The sequence below is a fragment of the Aspergillus multicolor genome, assembly GCF_047715735.1.
Source record: "Aspergillus multicolor strain CBS 133.54 unplaced genomic scaffold BDW74scaffold_58, whole genome shotgun sequence".
Classification (NCBI taxonomy): domain Eukaryota; kingdom Fungi; phylum Ascomycota; class Eurotiomycetes; order Eurotiales; family Aspergillaceae; genus Aspergillus; species Aspergillus multicolor.
The window spans coordinates 1-15,507 of NW_027396009.1; the positions used below are offsets into that span (position 1 = coordinate 1).

General features: G+C 52.4%; 6 protein-coding genes across 6 annotated transcripts; 3 read left to right on the forward strand and 3 right to left on the reverse strand.

The window, feature by feature from the left end:
• Window positions 1-733: 733 nt before the first annotated feature.
• BDW74DRAFT_184203 (uncharacterized protein) lies at window positions 734-1,282 on the forward strand (the record flags this gene model as incomplete). Its single annotated transcript, XM_073730744.1, has 2 exons — window positions 734-1,030; window positions 1,130-1,282. 2 exons carry the CDS (start codon window positions 734-736, stop codon window positions 1,280-1,282), a joined length of 450 nt encoding a protein of 149 aa, XP_073577653.1.
• A 185-nt stretch (window positions 1,283-1,467) lies between these two features.
• Window positions 1,468-3,761, reverse strand: BDW74DRAFT_184204 (uncharacterized protein; the record flags this gene model as incomplete). The annotated part of the gene is made up of 12 exons (XM_073730745.1): window positions 1,468-1,741; window positions 1,826-1,941; window positions 2,007-2,062; window positions 2,146-2,257; window positions 2,323-2,364; window positions 2,446-2,559; window positions 2,621-2,726; window positions 2,805-2,991; window positions 3,107-3,185; window positions 3,248-3,386; window positions 3,448-3,505; window positions 3,566-3,761. 12 exons carry the CDS (start codon window positions 3,759-3,761, stop codon window positions 1,468-1,470), a joined length of 1,479 nt encoding a protein of 492 aa, XP_073577654.1.
• A 1,425-nt stretch (window positions 3,762-5,186) lies between these two features.
• Window positions 5,187-7,485, forward strand: BDW74DRAFT_120500 (MFS transporter). Its single transcript, XM_073721998.1, has 3 exons — window positions 5,187-5,926; window positions 5,984-7,102; window positions 7,161-7,485. Exons 1-3 carry the CDS (start codon window positions 5,508-5,510, stop codon window positions 7,450-7,452), a joined length of 1,830 nt encoding a protein of 609 aa, XP_073577655.1. The 5' UTR covers window positions 5,187-5,507; the 3' UTR covers window positions 7,453-7,485.
• Window position 7,486: 1 nt separating this feature from the next.
• On the reverse strand, window positions 7,487-8,472 carry BDW74DRAFT_120504 (glutathione S-transferase family protein). Its single transcript, XM_073721999.1, has 3 exons — window positions 8,267-8,472; window positions 8,001-8,206; window positions 7,487-7,928 (listed from the first exon to the last, which is right to left on the reverse strand). Exons 1-3 carry the CDS (start codon window positions 8,392-8,394, stop codon window positions 7,555-7,557), a joined length of 708 nt encoding a protein of 235 aa, XP_073577656.1. The 5' UTR covers window positions 8,395-8,472; the 3' UTR covers window positions 7,487-7,554.
• Window positions 8,473-11,268: 2,796 nt separating this feature from the next.
• On the reverse strand, window positions 11,269-14,111 carry BDW74DRAFT_120518 (RNA dependent RNA polymerase). Its single transcript, XM_073722000.1, has 3 exons — window positions 13,294-14,111; window positions 12,669-13,248; window positions 11,269-12,613 (listed from the first exon to the last, which is right to left on the reverse strand). The coding sequence occupies exons 1-3, from the start codon at window positions 14,011-14,013 to the stop codon at window positions 11,391-11,393; spliced, it is 2,523 nt and encodes an 840-aa protein (XP_073577657.1). The 5' UTR covers window positions 14,014-14,111; the 3' UTR covers window positions 11,269-11,390.
• Window positions 14,112-14,383: 272 nt separating this feature from the next.
• BDW74DRAFT_164222 (ATP/GTP-binding protein) lies at window positions 14,384-15,493 on the forward strand. The gene has a single exon (XM_073726225.1). It carries the CDS (start codon window positions 14,417-14,419, stop codon window positions 15,014-15,016), a length of 600 nt encoding a protein of 199 aa, XP_073577658.1. The 5' UTR covers window positions 14,384-14,416; the 3' UTR covers window positions 15,017-15,493.
• Window positions 15,494-15,507: the final 14 nt, after the last annotated feature.

The window sequence follows — 15,507 nt, forward strand, 5'->3', positions numbered from 1 at the left end:
TAAATTATTAGCTAGTATGAGGGGTTTTAGGCTAATTTTTAATTAATTAATCTTTCATGTAATAATATATATCTTTATATTTATAATGTAATGATTAAGCTCCGTAAGGTAGTAAAAAAAGCCCATTATTCTAAGTTTAGGTTAGTGATTATCAGAGGACGCGGCCAGCGCGGGGCTCTGTTAGCCAATGAATCCTTGTTATGATACCGTTTGAAGGAATACCATGTTATCCCCGGATTATGGAGTTATTCCGCCCGATTATAGCGGATGCTATGATGCTAAGCTAAAAAGGGACTACGGTCATATTAAATAATATAAGGCTATAAAGCAGGTGCTTTAACAGGATATAATAAAGTTATATTAGGCGCTTTATAAAGATTCAATTTAGCTATGTGTTTAAATAACTATTTTATATAATATTAAATAGTTTTAGTTATTATTTATTATTTTGTATCTTTGTCGGCATTTTGGGTGTCTACTACGGTGGCATTATTCAGGGAGTCGACGAAATGGCAGTCATTTACAACGATACAAGGCGTATGGGCGCTGATGATTGCGACAATGTGCCCGTCTAGCTGGGCCAAGTTTGCAGGCGTCTGCTACGCACTGTCATTCCGTATGTTCAAAACGCATCAACCTCCCACGCGTAGCTCACTGACCCGTTCCAGTTTCCAATCTTGTTGGTGTGCTATACTCGTAAACCCTCTCTATCCAAATCTGGGATCCCTTCTTCATGGCCATCCCGCGCATTATCTGGAACTTGATCATGGCCGTCAGCATCTTGGGCGCCGCCTGGAGCGGGCGCCATGTCCTTGAAGAGATCCTGAACAACTTCCTCATTCTGCTCGGCTACTGGACTGTCTCGTTTGGCCTCATCCTGGCGATTGAGCACTACGGGTTCCGGCCGAGGCTGGGCGGGTACAACTTTGATGGTTGGCAGGATCCGCGCCAGTTGCCTCTTGGTGTTGCGGGCCTGGGGACCTTGACTATTGCGTTTAGGTGCTCGTTTATCGGCATGAACCAGGTTTGGGTGAGTCAAAACCACTACTATCAACTTTGCTTGCTCCCGTCTTCCGTTTATTGTCACTTACGGCGTGTGTACCTGGTACTGACGGTGGAATCAAAACAGTACACAAGACCGTGTGCTAAAATCATCGGCCAGCACAGTGGCTATGTGGGAGACTATTTTGTTCTAGTAACGACGGGTGCTTTCTATCCTGCGCTGAGGAGCTTGGAGATCCGGTATACAGGGCGTTGGGTTGCCGCCGCGACGTTACATTAGGTGATGAGAAAGAAAACTATCTTTAGTCATAAAATGGGCTTCCATGCTTCCAAATATTCTGTGTAGTAAATTATACTTCCTGGCAATGGCCTTATAACAAGCCGGCTGGGGAGGCAACATCGTGATTGCGTACCTAGTCGGAAAAAGAGGGTCCGCGAATACGCTAAGAATACGCTAATAATGCTTTAGGGGCCAGGGACCACCTCCTCAACCCCATCCTTATTCTGCTCACCACCTCCCGCCTCCCTCCTCTCCATACCCCTCACGATCCCAACCATACAGACCAACACCACCGCCATCCCCGCACTACTGATATACCCACGGCAATACTCCGGCGCATCGACCTGCTGCCACACAATCAGCGGCAACCATGCCCCGACGACGTGGGCGCTGGTATTCATCGCGGCGACGACGAGCGCGCGCTCTTCGTTGTCGGCGGAGCAGATTTCCTGGGCCCAGCTGTGGCATTGCAGAGTTAGAGAGAGGGCTAGATGCAGGTGGGGTACAGGGAAAACGCGATGAACCATGCAGGTGTGAACGTACGTGAGACAAAGGCCGCTTAGCCCGTAGCCCGCGCCCCAGAGGATCCAGCATGTCCATTTCCCTGGGGCGGAGATTGTCCAGGTGGAGAGGGGGATGCTGCATGCGAGATCTATTATCTATTCTCGTTGTTATTATTCTACTGCGCTTGGGTTTGTACTAGGGTAGGGAAATCATGACATACTCCGCCGAAGAGGATTGGAGGCCAGCGCCGTCCACCAAAGAGAGAGTCAGAAAGCCCTGTTGCGAGAATGTTTGATTAGAATCGGTGTTTGTGGAGGGAATATTTAAGAGCCGGTATGTGGACTATGGATTATACGCACAGGCGTAGGCCAGTGTTGTTACCACTTGAACCGCGGACGTTGCCGAGGGATAAATATTGATTTCCGGCACCGAGTACGTGGGACTGGTGGATGCTTTCAGGTATCTATGTCCCTATCCCATTAGACCATGCTATCCGCTCCACGAAAACAACCCAGAGTTGGATTCACATAACATACTGTTGGAAGACCGGTTGAGAGGGTGTCGCGCAGCTGAACGCTCTTTCATCACCCAGACTCGTTAGTGTCTGGTGACCTGACCTGAGATAGATGGCGAAAAAGGAAAACTCACATGTACATTACCACGAGCAGCGGGAGATGCCATGAGGAGAATATCCTCTTCATTTTTGCCTTTGAGAAGGGTTCTCTGTCTTTGCGACCCTCAAGCTTCATTCTCTTTTGCGCCAGGGCGACTTCCTGAAAGAAAACAATATTAGCGATTCGCCATACGACAGTGCAGAATCGCTCATGAACGAACCTCTTGACTCAAAAACCGCGGACTAGCAATCTCCGGTACATCCGGCAGCAAGAAGAATCCCAGGATCCCCACCGGGAGCGAGATCATGCCATCGAGTAGGAATAGCCTGTAGGAAAGTCAGACCGTAGCAGGCAAAGCGAATGTTTGCCTTTCCCTCCTCTGGGAATAGAAGAAATGTACACACCACTGCCACCCTTTATACCCCCCGACACCATCCAGTTTATAAGCGCCGACCATTAGACATCCGGAGAGCATACTTGCAATGGCACCGCTTGCTTGAAAGATACAGGAGCGCTTTGCGAGCTCGTCTTTTCGGTACCAGGAGCCGATGATGTATTGCATTCCGGGGTAGAAGGTGCTTTCGGAGAGCCCTGTAAAGGGAAAGAGTCGGTTAGTTTCAGTATATCCTGAGATCTGTGCAGGTATAATCAGGACTCGAGACGGAAAGGGGGGAGGGAGATGAGTAGGAAGTCGGAATGCCTTTACCGATGAAGAATCGGAGAATATAGATTTGTGTTGGCGTGTGGCATCGCGATAGGGAGAATGTGAGAATCGTCCATAGAATCTTGGTCACGAACAAGGATAAGCGACACAACACGTAAATTGGGGAGAGCGCAGTATACGCACCTCCATAGCGGGCAGCCAGTATCGTGGTCGAATGCGCGTGAGCAGCAAGTTGCTGGGGATTTCACCGATGGCATATCCCACGGTCCAACAGGCTTGCATGTAGTTTAGTTCATTCTTATAGAGTCCGAGATCCTCCTTCCTAATACAAGTCGTTAACCCTAAGTTTACTTGGTTGTATGCAGCCTTGGATGGACTCGTACATTCCAGACACAAATGCGCTATTGATGTTATTCTGGTCGAGCGTTTTGACAAAGTATCCTAGTAGTAAGATAGTCAGTGTACTGAACAACATAGATGCTGTAGAAAATCATGACCTACCCAGTGATGCAAATGTCAACAGCGCAGCATCAAGCTTGAACAGAAGCCTGCGCTCCTTGGGTGGTTTATCAAATGTGTCCCAGAGGTACCGTCGCCATGTTTGTTTTCGTCTGGGTGGCGCTGCTTTTTCCACTATATCAGAGTCTTCAGTGATAAGTACGCTCTCCTTGATAAAGGCTTCCTTTGTTTCAGACATGACTGCCGTCGAGTGCCAGGGTGACGAAGGAAGGGCCGATCGTCGAATAGAGTAACCGACAAAGTTACTAGATTTCCCCCGGATCTGCAGACTCTTATGAACAGCATGCGTCTTAAGAGGGGCAAGCGGCCAGTGCTCTTCAGGAGCCTCGAACAAGCCCCTGGCTTGAGTCCCTCAAAGTCTGGCCTTTCGGCACCGGGAAGTCAGCAGGCATGATCGGAGAATGTAGGGATAATGACATTTCCACCATGTTGTGGATGGCGAGAAGGCCTGGAGTCTGGACTCGGCTATTGATGTGGAAGGAATGCGCGAGCTAGTTTGTTATAGTCTGCTGGGAGGTCGCAACGCCACCTGCATATTCAGGAATGAACTTGAATCAAGTGCTCTATTTCATGCAAGTCTGTGTTTTTTACGTTGCTGATTTCTAAGCAAGGAAGCAAGTCCAGCGTGACCATGACCACTCTCCGATTGTGTGGACAGCCATGTAACTGTCTCTTCCCCAGACGTGAGTAACTGCTTCCCCAGCCCTCGACTCTGGAAGATTCGATGCTGGACTAGATGAACCTTTGCCTTATCCTCTGTTAGTAATGCGCATTCCTTACCCAAAGAAGACACGCTTAGTGAACCGGACTACTCGTGGTGTGTTTTCTAGAGCCAACAATAGAGTAGCAACCGTTCTTGGTCCCAGCCAAATGCATGACATCTGATGGACGAGGCAAATTCAACACGACAAGCGACGGAGGAGCTGCGAGTCCAATTAGGGCTCGTCAAGTAGTCGCTTGCTAACCATTGCAACCACGATCGGGGGGTTGGACATGCGTAGCTGAAGGAGCATGCCCTACCTTCTATCCTGGCCCGCCGGGTCCCTTCTCCGACTCCAAATGTGACAGTTGGTCACTGCCATTTCCACAGCTACCTTTTCCCTCCTTGTGACATTTTGTAATCTCGGGTTTCTTATAATATATACTTTACTTGTTGCGCTGGATGTATGTAAGGTGGTAACAAGCGGCCTTGACCAATCACACAGCTAGTAAAATCACAGTATCTTCAGTTAGCAATCTGCTTTGATATTAAGCTTCGCAATCACTTAGCACGTGGCCCATTGGGTATTATGGACTATATAGTTCCCACATCTGCGCTTTTTACTGTAAGCGGTTGTACTTCTCCCAAAGCCAAGAAAAAGCTTGGCCGCAAGCATGACGTCACCGCTGCTGCCGTCAAGTGGATGTCACCACCACCCACAGGTAATTGCATGAATCATGCAAGGAGAAAACTATCAGGATGTTTCTAGAAGCAAGCGGCTTGCACGTGAAGTCGATTACTACTCAGTATCCTTAGGCAGAGGATTCCTGGCGAGAAACCATGTGCAATCGCGATATAGTGCAAACTCAGCCACTTCTTCACATGTGGAGGTTGTCACCGCAAGTCTGAGGCTCCCTGCCATTCATTTGCAGCATCCAAACTGTCGAGATCGAGCAGCTTGGGAACAACAAATCGGCAGTTGCACCATAAACCGGCAGCCGGTCTTGTGTGGGCCAGAACGGTTAACTCGGATCCAGCGCCCCTTTGCCCCCACCTGGGCTGCTCGACGATCTTTTCTTTTCAGCCTGATTCTCAGATGATTCATTTATTATTAGCGGTGGATTCCCCTTATTATCAGTGTCTGGGCCATCTGAATTTTTCAAACCCGCCTGCACCTGTAGCGCATCTCGAAGCGTGGCATCACCAGACGCACGCCAGCCGACCATGGGCGCCGAGAAAATCGTGGACGACCGCCACCTGGTCGATGACGCCGAGTCCCAACGTCGCAACCACGATGAAAAATTCGACAATTCCCGAGCGAGCCTGGACTCGTCGACGGGGTCGAGCACCTCCGTCGACTACGAGCCGCAAGTCGGCCGACTGCAGTCGCGGACGACCGAGGTCGATCTTGAGCGCCAGAGAACACGACTCTCCCAGGCCTTGAGCCGGATCGAAACGCAGCGGCTGCAGCATTCTGAGACGGTCGGCGAGAGCGTCAAGTCGCGGGGGTCGAAGCGATCGCTGCCCCCGTTTGGCGCAGGGAAGCCGTACCCGCCGCAGCTGCCAAACCGGGAGGAGTTTGTTGTTGAGTTTGATGGGCCTGAGGATCCCTTGTATCCCCAGAATTGGCCCTTGAGGACAAAGTAGGTGGTTCCCTTGGCCATATCGCAAGTAGTTGCCAATTTAACAGACCTCTGCAGGCTCTACATTAGCGTGATCCTCGCCTTCACCAGTATCTGCTCTACTTTTGACTCGGCCATCTTTAGCGCTTCGTCAAGGAATGTTTCCTCCTACTTCAATGTTGGTCTGGAGGTTGCTGTCCTGTCCAGCACCATGTACATCATCGGCTACGCATCTGGTCCGCTTGTTTGGGCCCCCCTATCCGAACTCAGCGGCCGTCGCCCCGGCATTATCATCGCCATGTTAGGCTTTGGTATCTTCAACACAGCTGTGGCAGTAGCCAAAGACATCCAAACATTAATGATCTGCCGCTTCTTCTGCGGAATCTTTGGCAGTTCGCCCCTCGCCGTTGTCGCAGCGGTATTCGCGGAACTCTACAATAACCAAACACGCGGTGTTGCCATCGCCTGCTTCTCCGGCACTGTCTTCCTCGGCCCCCTTCTTGCCCCGTTCATTGGGGGCTTTATTAACATGTCCTATCTCGGCTGGCGCTGGACAGCATACATCCCTGCCTTCATGGGCTACTTTGCATTTGTACTAAACCTTCTCTTCCTCAAGGAGACATACCCGCCCGTGATTCTTACCCATAAGGCCGCTGAGCTCCGCCGCTGCACCAAGAACTGGGGCATTCACGCCAAACAGGAAGAAATTGAAATCGACTTCCGCGAGCTCATGGTGAAGAACTTCTCGCGCCCGCTCCGCCTGCTCTTTGGCGAACCTCTCATCCTTGCTGTCACCATCTACCTTAGCTTCATCTATGGCCTTCTCTACTGCTTCCTCACCGCATACACCGTCGTCTTCCAGGGCGTGTACGGGATGAACGCGGGCGTTAGCGGTCTCCCGCTTTTTGGGATGGTGGTTGGCTTGCTCATCGCGGCACTCTACATCATCGTCTCGAACAAGGGCTACCAGCGCAAACTGGAGGCGAACGGGGGCGTCCCGATCCCAGAGTGGCGCTGTCCGCCGGTGATTCTGGGAGGAGTCTTGTTCGCCGCCGGCCTGTTCTGGTTTGGATGGACGGGCTTCTCGGGGACTGTGCACTGGATTGTCCCCACGCTGAGCGGACTGTTTACGGGTTTCGGTCTGTTGGTCATCTTCATCCAGCTGTTTAACTATCTGATTGATACGTACCTGATGTTGTGAGTATCCCGTCCAGTTCCCATCATCACTCCCAGCCCTATTAACTTGAGTGTTTAGCGCCGCCTCCGCCATCGCCGCCAACACCTTTTGCCGCTCCCTCGTTGCAGCCAGCTTCCCACTCTTCTCGCGGCAAATGTTTGAAAATATGGGCGTGCAATGGGCATCGACGTTGCTGGGCTGCGTGGCCGCATGCCTTGTTCCCATCCCCGTGGCGTTTTATCTCTACGGCGAGAAGCTAAGGAGGAGGAGCAAATTTGCGCCGTATTCTGGGGCGCCGCAGGATCGGGAAATTGAGGAGGATGAGATTCAAGCGGATACGGTTGGGAGCAGGGTTACCGAGCACCAGTGATTTTGGTCGGACGATGTATTTAACCCTGTAAAATAATAATCATATATGTCATTCTGATACATAATATCAAAAGTTGGCAACTTTTTTCTCGTCGCAACTTAATCAATGATTATCTGTGTTACCCATAGCATCAATCTTCGCCCGCATCTCCTTGAACCGCTCAGCCATCTGCTCAGGCGTTGTCCCCGTCTCTGGTATCCTCATCCCCCTTTGGACTGCTGCACGTTGCTTGACCTCTGCCGTCCATCTGTGCAAGCTGGGCCACTGTGATAGATCAAGCTCAAGAGCAGCCGGCCCAATCTGCACCCAGGAGTAGTTGGCAATGTCGGCGATGGTGTACTTAGCACCGGCGAGATACGCGCTCTCCTTCAGCCGGGAGTCGAGCACCGAATACAGCCGTTTTGTCTCGTCGACATATCGTTTGATTCCGTAGTCGGAGCGGGTGTTGGCAAAGAGCCGGAAGTGCTCTGCTTGGCCTTGCGAGGTGATGACTGTTAGCCGGCACAGCAGACCAAAACATATTTACTATACAGAAGGAAAGCACGTACCCATCATCGGCCCGAGCCCTCCCATCTGAAACATCAGCCAGGACAGCTGTTCGACGTACTCCGACGAGCCCTGCGCATAGCTGATCTGCCGCTGCAGGTCATACTTCTCGGCGAGATATAGCAGGATCGCCCCGCTTTCAAAGACGCGTTGGTCTCCGTCTAGCAGGGCTGGAATGCGACCGTTAGGGTTGATTTTTAGGTACCAGCTTGATGACGAATTAGTTAGCAGTATTCCTCCTTAGTCGCGGGCATGGCGTGTGAATTACTCTTCTTTCTGGATATTGGTAGCAATGTTGACAGGTTCAATTTTGTACTCTATGCCCAGCTCTTCGAGCGTGATCGATGCCTTGATGCCATTTGGGGTTGGCCAGCTGTAGAGGGTGAGCGGGGCCATGGTTGAGTAACGAATAATGTAGCGAGTAGATGAGATTGTTGCTTTCTTGGAAATGGCCCGTAAGCTGCCAAGTCGAAGAAACATTACAGATGCCAGAGCAGGGCTCAGCCAGCAATGACATATGACATATATTTATAGTCGGTGCAGTTGTCGTTCTGTCAGCGTGGGGAGACGTCAAACTGCGGGGCATTGCTTGGTGTAACCTTATCACGTCCAGACCAGCAATTTAATGGTTATTCATCATTCATTATTCCGTATATGGAGTAGAGGGAGGCTTCTTGGTGGTCCAGACCACCGTGCTCGACGGATGCCCGCACACCCGGATACCCGAGTACCCATTCAATTTCCGATTATTTACCTACCTAGAACGAGTCATCCTCCAAGAGAGCTGATTTACCAGTATCTACGCTATCTCGACTTTGGCTAGGGACTGCACCAAGCGCCTCCAAACCGGTCCACTCTCCCGATCAATCGTTTGATCTTTTCCATCCTCTCCAGCTCCCCTTGAATCTAGACCTGCACCATCCAGACTAGACACTGTCCTCTGCGTCAACGTTCTTGGACACCCTATAACTATCAGGCCTGCCTTCGCTCGTGTCAAGACCACATTCAGCCGCCTCAGATCGCTCAGAAACCCAATCTCGCCATGCGGGTTGCAGCGGACAGTAACATAGATAACGATGTCCGCTTCCCGGCCTTGGAACCCGTCGATGCTGGAAACGGTGGCGGTGCTGGGAAGGCAGGACTGGAGCAGCTTGACCTGCCGGGTGTATGGGGTGAGGATTGCGACGGATGGTGCCGTTGACCCCGACGGGGTTAGCAGTTGATACACCTTCTTGCATAACTCTGCCTGGGTGGCATTGCCCTTAGACTGATGTCCGACATCCTCGGATCCAATACAGGGAACCAAGACGCACCGCGTCAAGTTTGCATTGCGGTCGGTGTGTTTGTTTGGCCACGGGAAATTACTTGCAGGCAAAGGCCGATCATTGCATGAATCATCCGCCCGCAGCCTGTCATCATAGAACTCGCGAGACGGGAACTCACAGATTTGCGGATGCATCCGGTACTGGACATTAAGCATCACCTTGCTCACCTTATAATTCCCTGTGTAAAGGCGCTCAAACAAAGAGACATCCAAGCTCATGGTTTTGGCATACGTGCCTACTGTCCCGCGGAGCTGGACGTGGTCTCCGACCAGAATGGCTCGTTGACAACCCTTGGCTAACGGAATGAGAGACATGGGCTCACTCTGCTGGGAGGACTCGTCAATGAGAACAATCTCGAATTTCTCCGGGCGTAGAAGACCGAGTCCCGCCCCAGCGCATGTCGTGAAAATAAGCCGCGCCTGCTGGATACGCTCAACGGCGAGACGCTTCCCATCTGATCTGGAGTTAGCACCGTTGCGTTCCATGCCGTCGCATGTATATTTTATTAGATCGGGGGACACTTTGCGAATCTACGAACCGAATCGTGAGTGAGAAATGGTTTAAGCGACACTCAATTTTCATCGTGAGTCACTTACGTTGGTCGAAACACGCAGCGGCTTCACCCCGTCTTGTCCTGTCAGCCCTAGGTACATCTTCAAGATATTATCGACAGCGTTATGGGTTGGGGCAGTCACAAGGATGCGCTCCTCTGGTCTTCTGTGCAGCAGCTCCTGCAAAATGGTCGCAACAGTGTGGGTTTTCCCGGTCCCTGGAGGACCCCAGATGCAGGTCAAGCGAGACTCCAGGGACGTCTTGACTGCTTGGGCCTGGGCCTCGTTGAGGTGATCACCCAGTTCAAACGATGTATCTTTTCGTTGGCAGTCCTCCCAATCGCCGTCAATCAGCAACGGATATAACGCGCAGGCGCTGGTCGTGTCTTCCATGATGGTGACAAGGGCATCGAGCATTGCCTTGGTGGTTACTAAAGAGCCACAATGCTTCATCCGCCACTGAGCGGAGGCGACGTAATCAGGAGGGTACGACACGCATTCGAAAGAGACTGTCCCCAGCTGGGCAGACTTGACAACGGCATCGAAGCTTGGATGCTCTGTTAGGAACACGTTCTCGGGGTATCGAGCGAGTTCGAACCGGACGTGATCCCCGCCAGCCAGACGGTCTAATGCAGGAGCGTCGAGGCGTCTGTTGCTAGTCAGGATAGGATAGGCAAGACCAATGTCGACTGGCTCAAATATCCACCGGTCGCCCCGCGGGGCTCTAGCAGCACACGCCTCTTCGTTGTGATCAATGCCAATCCCAAAGATATTCCGTGTGAAGTACTCCTTGGCTGACATGGTGCCCCCGAGCAGCTTTTCCCCGGCCGGTTGGAGACATTCCAGGCAAACGTCCAGCATTCCGCCCGGTGATCGAAGCAATGCGCATGCCTTCTCGACCAGAGCGCAGAAAGTGGCAAAAGACAGGCTACTAGCCTCTCTCATCATGGTACTAAGGGCCTTTATAGCGAAGTCCCCTATCGTAGCAGTTGACTGCAGGACCGACTCCAGCAAGCGGGGGGTATGCGGCTTGAGGATTCTGCGGACCCTGTCTGGCAGATTATCCTCCCATGGGCTGAGTAGCGCAAAGAAAACGACGTTCTCAGGGGTGTAGTGCAAGCCCTGGAGCAGTCCCTCGAGGAGCTCTTTCGGTGCAAGCCATGCATCCACGGCACTTGCCGACTGCAGATAATGGCGATATATCTTTGCAGGAAAATCACGATCACCGTGTTGATAGCAAAACTGGAGGACCGGGACGATATTGGTCTGCATTGAGATTTGATCCAATTGCGAGAGGTCGCCTACCTTAAGCAGTGCTCGTATGTTCTCCGGTTGTGACGAAAAGTCCGCATTTGAAGGCTGGGGAACTACCAATGGAGGAGGCACCCTTTCGAATAGAGGCAGAGTCTCTAGAGAGTCGACGCTGCGCAGCCACAAATCCAAGGCCTGGAAGGAATGGACATCCGCATTGCTGATCACATAGAGCTCCTATACCGCGTCAATTAAGCTTCTTACTTTACAGTGGAATACCTACAGCAGCTGTAATGCCATTCCGCCGCACTTGACCGATCTGGGTGCGAATATGCTGACTGAACCGATTGAGGGCAACACTTGCAGCCCAATCGTGATTGATTCCGTCAAGCACGGTCTGGTGATGATGGCGATCCCGGTTTGCTCTTCCTTTGACCTGTCGAAACGAAGCGTCATTCCTCCCCGGTTGCCCAATCCAGACAAAGGTGTCTTGTTGATGGCGGTTGTATAGCTGCAACGTCGTGTGGCTCAACAGGAGCCGATACTCGGGGCTTGTGAAAAGCATGCGCCCGCGAGCGTGGCCCTGGTGTTGTGTATGGGGAAAGGCGAACACCACTACCCTCCCCCCGACCATTGCTTCTTCGTCGATGGCTAACTGCTGTGGGATATAGATGGCAATGCTGAATCGTTCGTGGATTCGTAGCACGAGCAATTTCCGATGAAAGTGCGCAAATGACGTTTCCAAAACTTCGAATAGATTGCCTAGTCGGTTTTGGGTGGAGAATATGCGTTTCCATCGCATACCAGGGTAATCCAAGTGAAAGGGTGACAGTTCGTGCTCTTGGAGGATCTCCGAGGTGAGAAGCCCGTTCAGAACGAGGGCTGGGAGGTCCATTGTTGGAGGCAGCTCATGCAGGAGCCAGTGCTGCTGTTCGATCGTCAGTGCAGCAAAGTCAAAGTACTCTATGAATTCTTGAATCTCTGCCTCGCCGGACCGCCGACACCATTCGTGCACGAGTTGAATCATGCGGAACTCAGAGCAGTTGCGAGGCTCGCACAGGATAACCTCGATCAGTCCGCGAGTGTCCGTTTCTCCCAGGGTAGAACGGGAAGTCAGGGCCTGTCGAGATTCCTTCTCTGCCTCCTGATGGAGAACATGCAGGACAAACGAGTCGCTGGCCCCTTCCTTAAGCGGTGGTAATTTGGCCAACCGGTCAGGAACCTTGATCCGATTTCCATCGACACACAGCGAGTGAAGCCGGTTGAGCTCCTGGCACTCGCTGCTCAGTGCACCATTGGGACAGCGAATGGCCCAATCCAGGAAGAGATTCTTGATGCGCCCCAGGCTCATGCTGTTATACCGGGCGAAATACCCAATCCGGTCATCCACGGTGATCTTGTCAAAGAGGACGGGTGGCCGACCGGGCGGATACTGCGCTGCTTCCGATATGGTCGATGGGATGATGTCTGGGTCCCAGCAGACAAAGACTATTCTATCGTCAGTTGATGCCTTCCTAGCAACAGGGCAATGCCGGTGTCTTACAGGTATCGCCATCCAGGTCACCCCCGGACATCTGGTCTGCTGCTGGCCGATTGCCCTTGACCGAGAAGACCACACAGTCCTTGAGATGGGCCAGTTCTGGACGATTCACAGCTCTGAGCTTGCGCAGGTCTCCCGGATGAAGGCACGGATTTCGAGTGACGAGAACCTCGCAGCCTGTGATAATGACGGGGTGTCCTTTGCGGTCGTCCGTCACACTCAGGAAGCACTCTCCCTCCTCTAAGACTTCGCGGGGGTCACAGATACCGAACAGAAGGCGAGACTCCGGTACGAGGATCCGACATCGTTGGGTCTCGCGCTTGTTCAGCATCTTCTTGAACTCGGTCGAAATCAAACTGCGCAGTTGGCTTGACACTTGCTCTATCCCCTCCAGCACCACTCGCTCAGCAAGGTCGAATCGATCCAGCGAACACAGAACGTTGAAGGCGATCAGGGGATTCGCAAGGGCTTGCCGCAACCGGTCGAAGTGAGCCTTTTGCTTCTGCAGGAAGACATCGGTCGCAATGCCGAGGGCGCTCAGCAGCAGAACGATATCATCATTCAAATAGGCATACGTATAGGGCTATCTAGTCAGCATTGGGAAGTTATCAGATTTGGGGCCATTAACCTTGGAGTACTCGACGGCAGCAAAGGATGGGTCTGTCGTGCCCGAGAACTTGCGCATCGAATGGCGGAATTGGAACCACTGCTGCTTGGGCATCTGAGGCTCCAGACACACCACGCCCTTGTAGCCCTTGAAACGAATCTGGTAGACTGAAGGATGATAGCGGGTGTTGCGGATGACGATGGACAGTTTCTGGGACAGGAGACTGGCGGCATGGGGACCGATCAGCCCACATCCGTCGGTGAAGTTGTATCCTGCCCTCTCGATGTCATCGATGTCCTCGTACCGCTTCACTGGGACTTGCAATAGGGCATTGCAGGAAGAAAAGAGAAGTCCAATTCGCTTTGCCTTCTTGGCCACCGTCTTCATCTTGGAGAAGTCCCCCAGCGATTCTACCAGCTGCGCGACCTCCTGTTTCGACCCCTGCAGTAGATAGCAGGATCGCGATCTCAGCTGACTGGAACTGTGCCCGTAAAAGCTGTAAAGAGTCCCATTCAGGGTGACCCCCTGGCTCAGCAGCCGGACCAGGTAGTCCGCCGACTCTCGGGCCGTGAAACTCTGCCACTTGTCGTCCTCAAACTGGCCGAGGCGGAAATCAGCAAAGGAGAAGCGCACCAGACGGTCAATGGCAATACCATTTATCGCGCGATTGGGGTCGATTTTGCTGAATCTGAGCTCCAGCTTGCGGACGACCGAGTTGGAGACCAGCTCCAGGGATTTCATCCACCGACCGGGATTGGTCGCCTGGGGAGGCGGGAGATTCGGCACCTCATACTTCCAGCTGTCATCGCTTGTAGGGAACTCAGACTGAAGGATGCAAGAGAATACGCTCGGTTTTTGAGGGACCTTGGCCATGGTGGGATGCGAGGCAGCAGCACTGAGGTGGGGACCACGAGCCCAGTTCTGTGAGATTTCATCCGAGTGGGATCGAGGTTAGGATCGAGCGGGGGTGTCAAACTGCACCAATCGTTTGTGTCATGTCTGTTGGCAGGCGCGAGCGACGTGGTGCGCCGGGGTTGGCTGCCTGTAGCAGGGGTAGGAGCCAGGGGGGTCCGCTTCACCCCTCCTTGGACCTAACCAACGCTCATCAACGAAGTCATTCATATTCTTCTGTATCCTCTCAACTATGATGTCGTCGCGATCTCTCTACATCATTGGCGCCCAGTGCACCGGCAAGACCACCCTGCTGCACGCCTTGCAAGACGCCTTTTCCCGCGAAGACCCGAGTCTGCGTCTGCGTCCCATCACCGAAGTGGCGCGGAATGTCCTGCAACAGCACAACTTCACGCGTGACGATATCAACTACATCCCGGAACGAGCACTCGAGCTCCAGCAGCTGATTCTGTCCGCCCAGTACGACGAGGAGAGTAAAACTCCTACCGATCGAGTCCTGTGCGACCGGTCCGGGGCTGATCCCATCGCTTACGCCATGCAATACGGCCCTCCAGACGCGTACAAAGCCCTCGAAGCCTCGCCGGAATGGCACTACCTGAGAGATCGCCTGAGAGAGTCGCTGGTTGTCGTTTGCCCTCCGCATCAAGAATGGCTGGTCGATGATGGAACCCGGTTGATCCCCAGGAGCTGGGCCGAGTGGGAGAGGACACATCTTGCGTTTCTCCATGTCCTCGAGTCCAACAGCATTGGATTTCACACTATTCCTGCGCAGTTGGTTGTCTCGGAGCAGCGAGTTGATTTTGTCTTGCGCTTGTGGGGGAGCTTAAGCTGAGCTGCTCTGGGCTTTGTTCTACTGAGTGTAAATAGCATTGCCACGAGTTAGACCCGATTGACTTTGTAAAGCTGCAACAGAGAAGAGCACTCTTTACTCAAGTATACTATGGGAGTTTTCTTGTCTGAGCGTCGTCTAATGATCTTGCATTGTCTCTGCCGTCAATGTGGGAGATATATTTCGCTGTGGGTGATCATGCCATACCTACGGTACTCCTCTTACCAGGCGAACAATCGGAAGACACAAGTTGAGAAACCTTTCTAGATAGGGCAACAGTGTTTTGCATGACCCAGCAGGTTGCCAGTGCATTGTGAGGGTGAATAGTTGGGATGGAAGAGGTGTATAGGTATACCTACTAAGCGAAACACGTGACCAGTGCGCGGGGATGTGAGGTGATGCATCGTTCCCTGCAAAAACATTCATTCCCATCCATTGCATCCTCATAGTCCTAATCAATCAACGAAAAGAAAAAGCCTGTTTAACATGGAGTA

Excerpts from the sequence above, each read along its gene's own strand:
- BDW74DRAFT_120500 (XM_073721998.1), top strand. The coding sequence starts at position 5,508 with ATGGGCGCCGAGAAAATCGTGGACGACCGCCACCTGGTCGATGACGCC. Across the intron at positions 5,927-5,983 it reads AATTGGCCCTTGAGGACAAA|GCTCTACATTAGCGTGATCC; the intron begins GTAGGTGGTTCC and ends AGACCTCTGCAG. Across the intron at positions 7,103-7,160 it reads ATTGATACGTACCTGATGTT|CGCCGCCTCCGCCATCGCCG; the intron begins GTGAGTATCCCG and ends TTGAGTGTTTAG.
- BDW74DRAFT_120504 (XM_073721999.1), bottom strand. The coding sequence starts at position 8,394 with ATGGCCCCGCTCACCCTCTACAGCTGGCCAACCCCAAATGGCATCAAG. Across the intron at positions 8,207-8,266 it reads ACCAATATCCAGAAAGAAGA|CTGGTACCTAAAAATCAACC; the intron begins GTAATTCACACG and ends TTCGTCATCAAG. Across the intron at positions 7,929-8,000 it reads AGGGCTCGGGCCGATGATGG|GCCAAGCAGAGCACTTCCGG; the intron begins GTACGTGCTTTC and ends TCACCTCGCAAG.
- BDW74DRAFT_120518 (XM_073722000.1), bottom strand. The coding sequence starts at position 14,013 with ATGAAATCCCTGGAGCTGGTCTCCAACTCGGTCGTCCGCAAGCTGGAG. Across the intron at positions 13,249-13,293 it reads CTGCCGTCGAGTACTCCAAG|CCCTATACGTATGCCTATTT; the intron begins GTTAATGGCCCC and ends CTGACTAGATAG. Across the intron at positions 12,614-12,668 it reads TGACCTGGATGGCGATACCT|TCTTTGTCTGCTGGGACCCA; the intron begins GTAAGACACCGG and ends ACGATAGAATAG.
- BDW74DRAFT_164222 (XM_073726225.1), top strand. The coding sequence starts at position 14,417 with ATGATGTCGTCGCGATCTCTCTACATCATTGGCGCCCAGTGCACCGGC.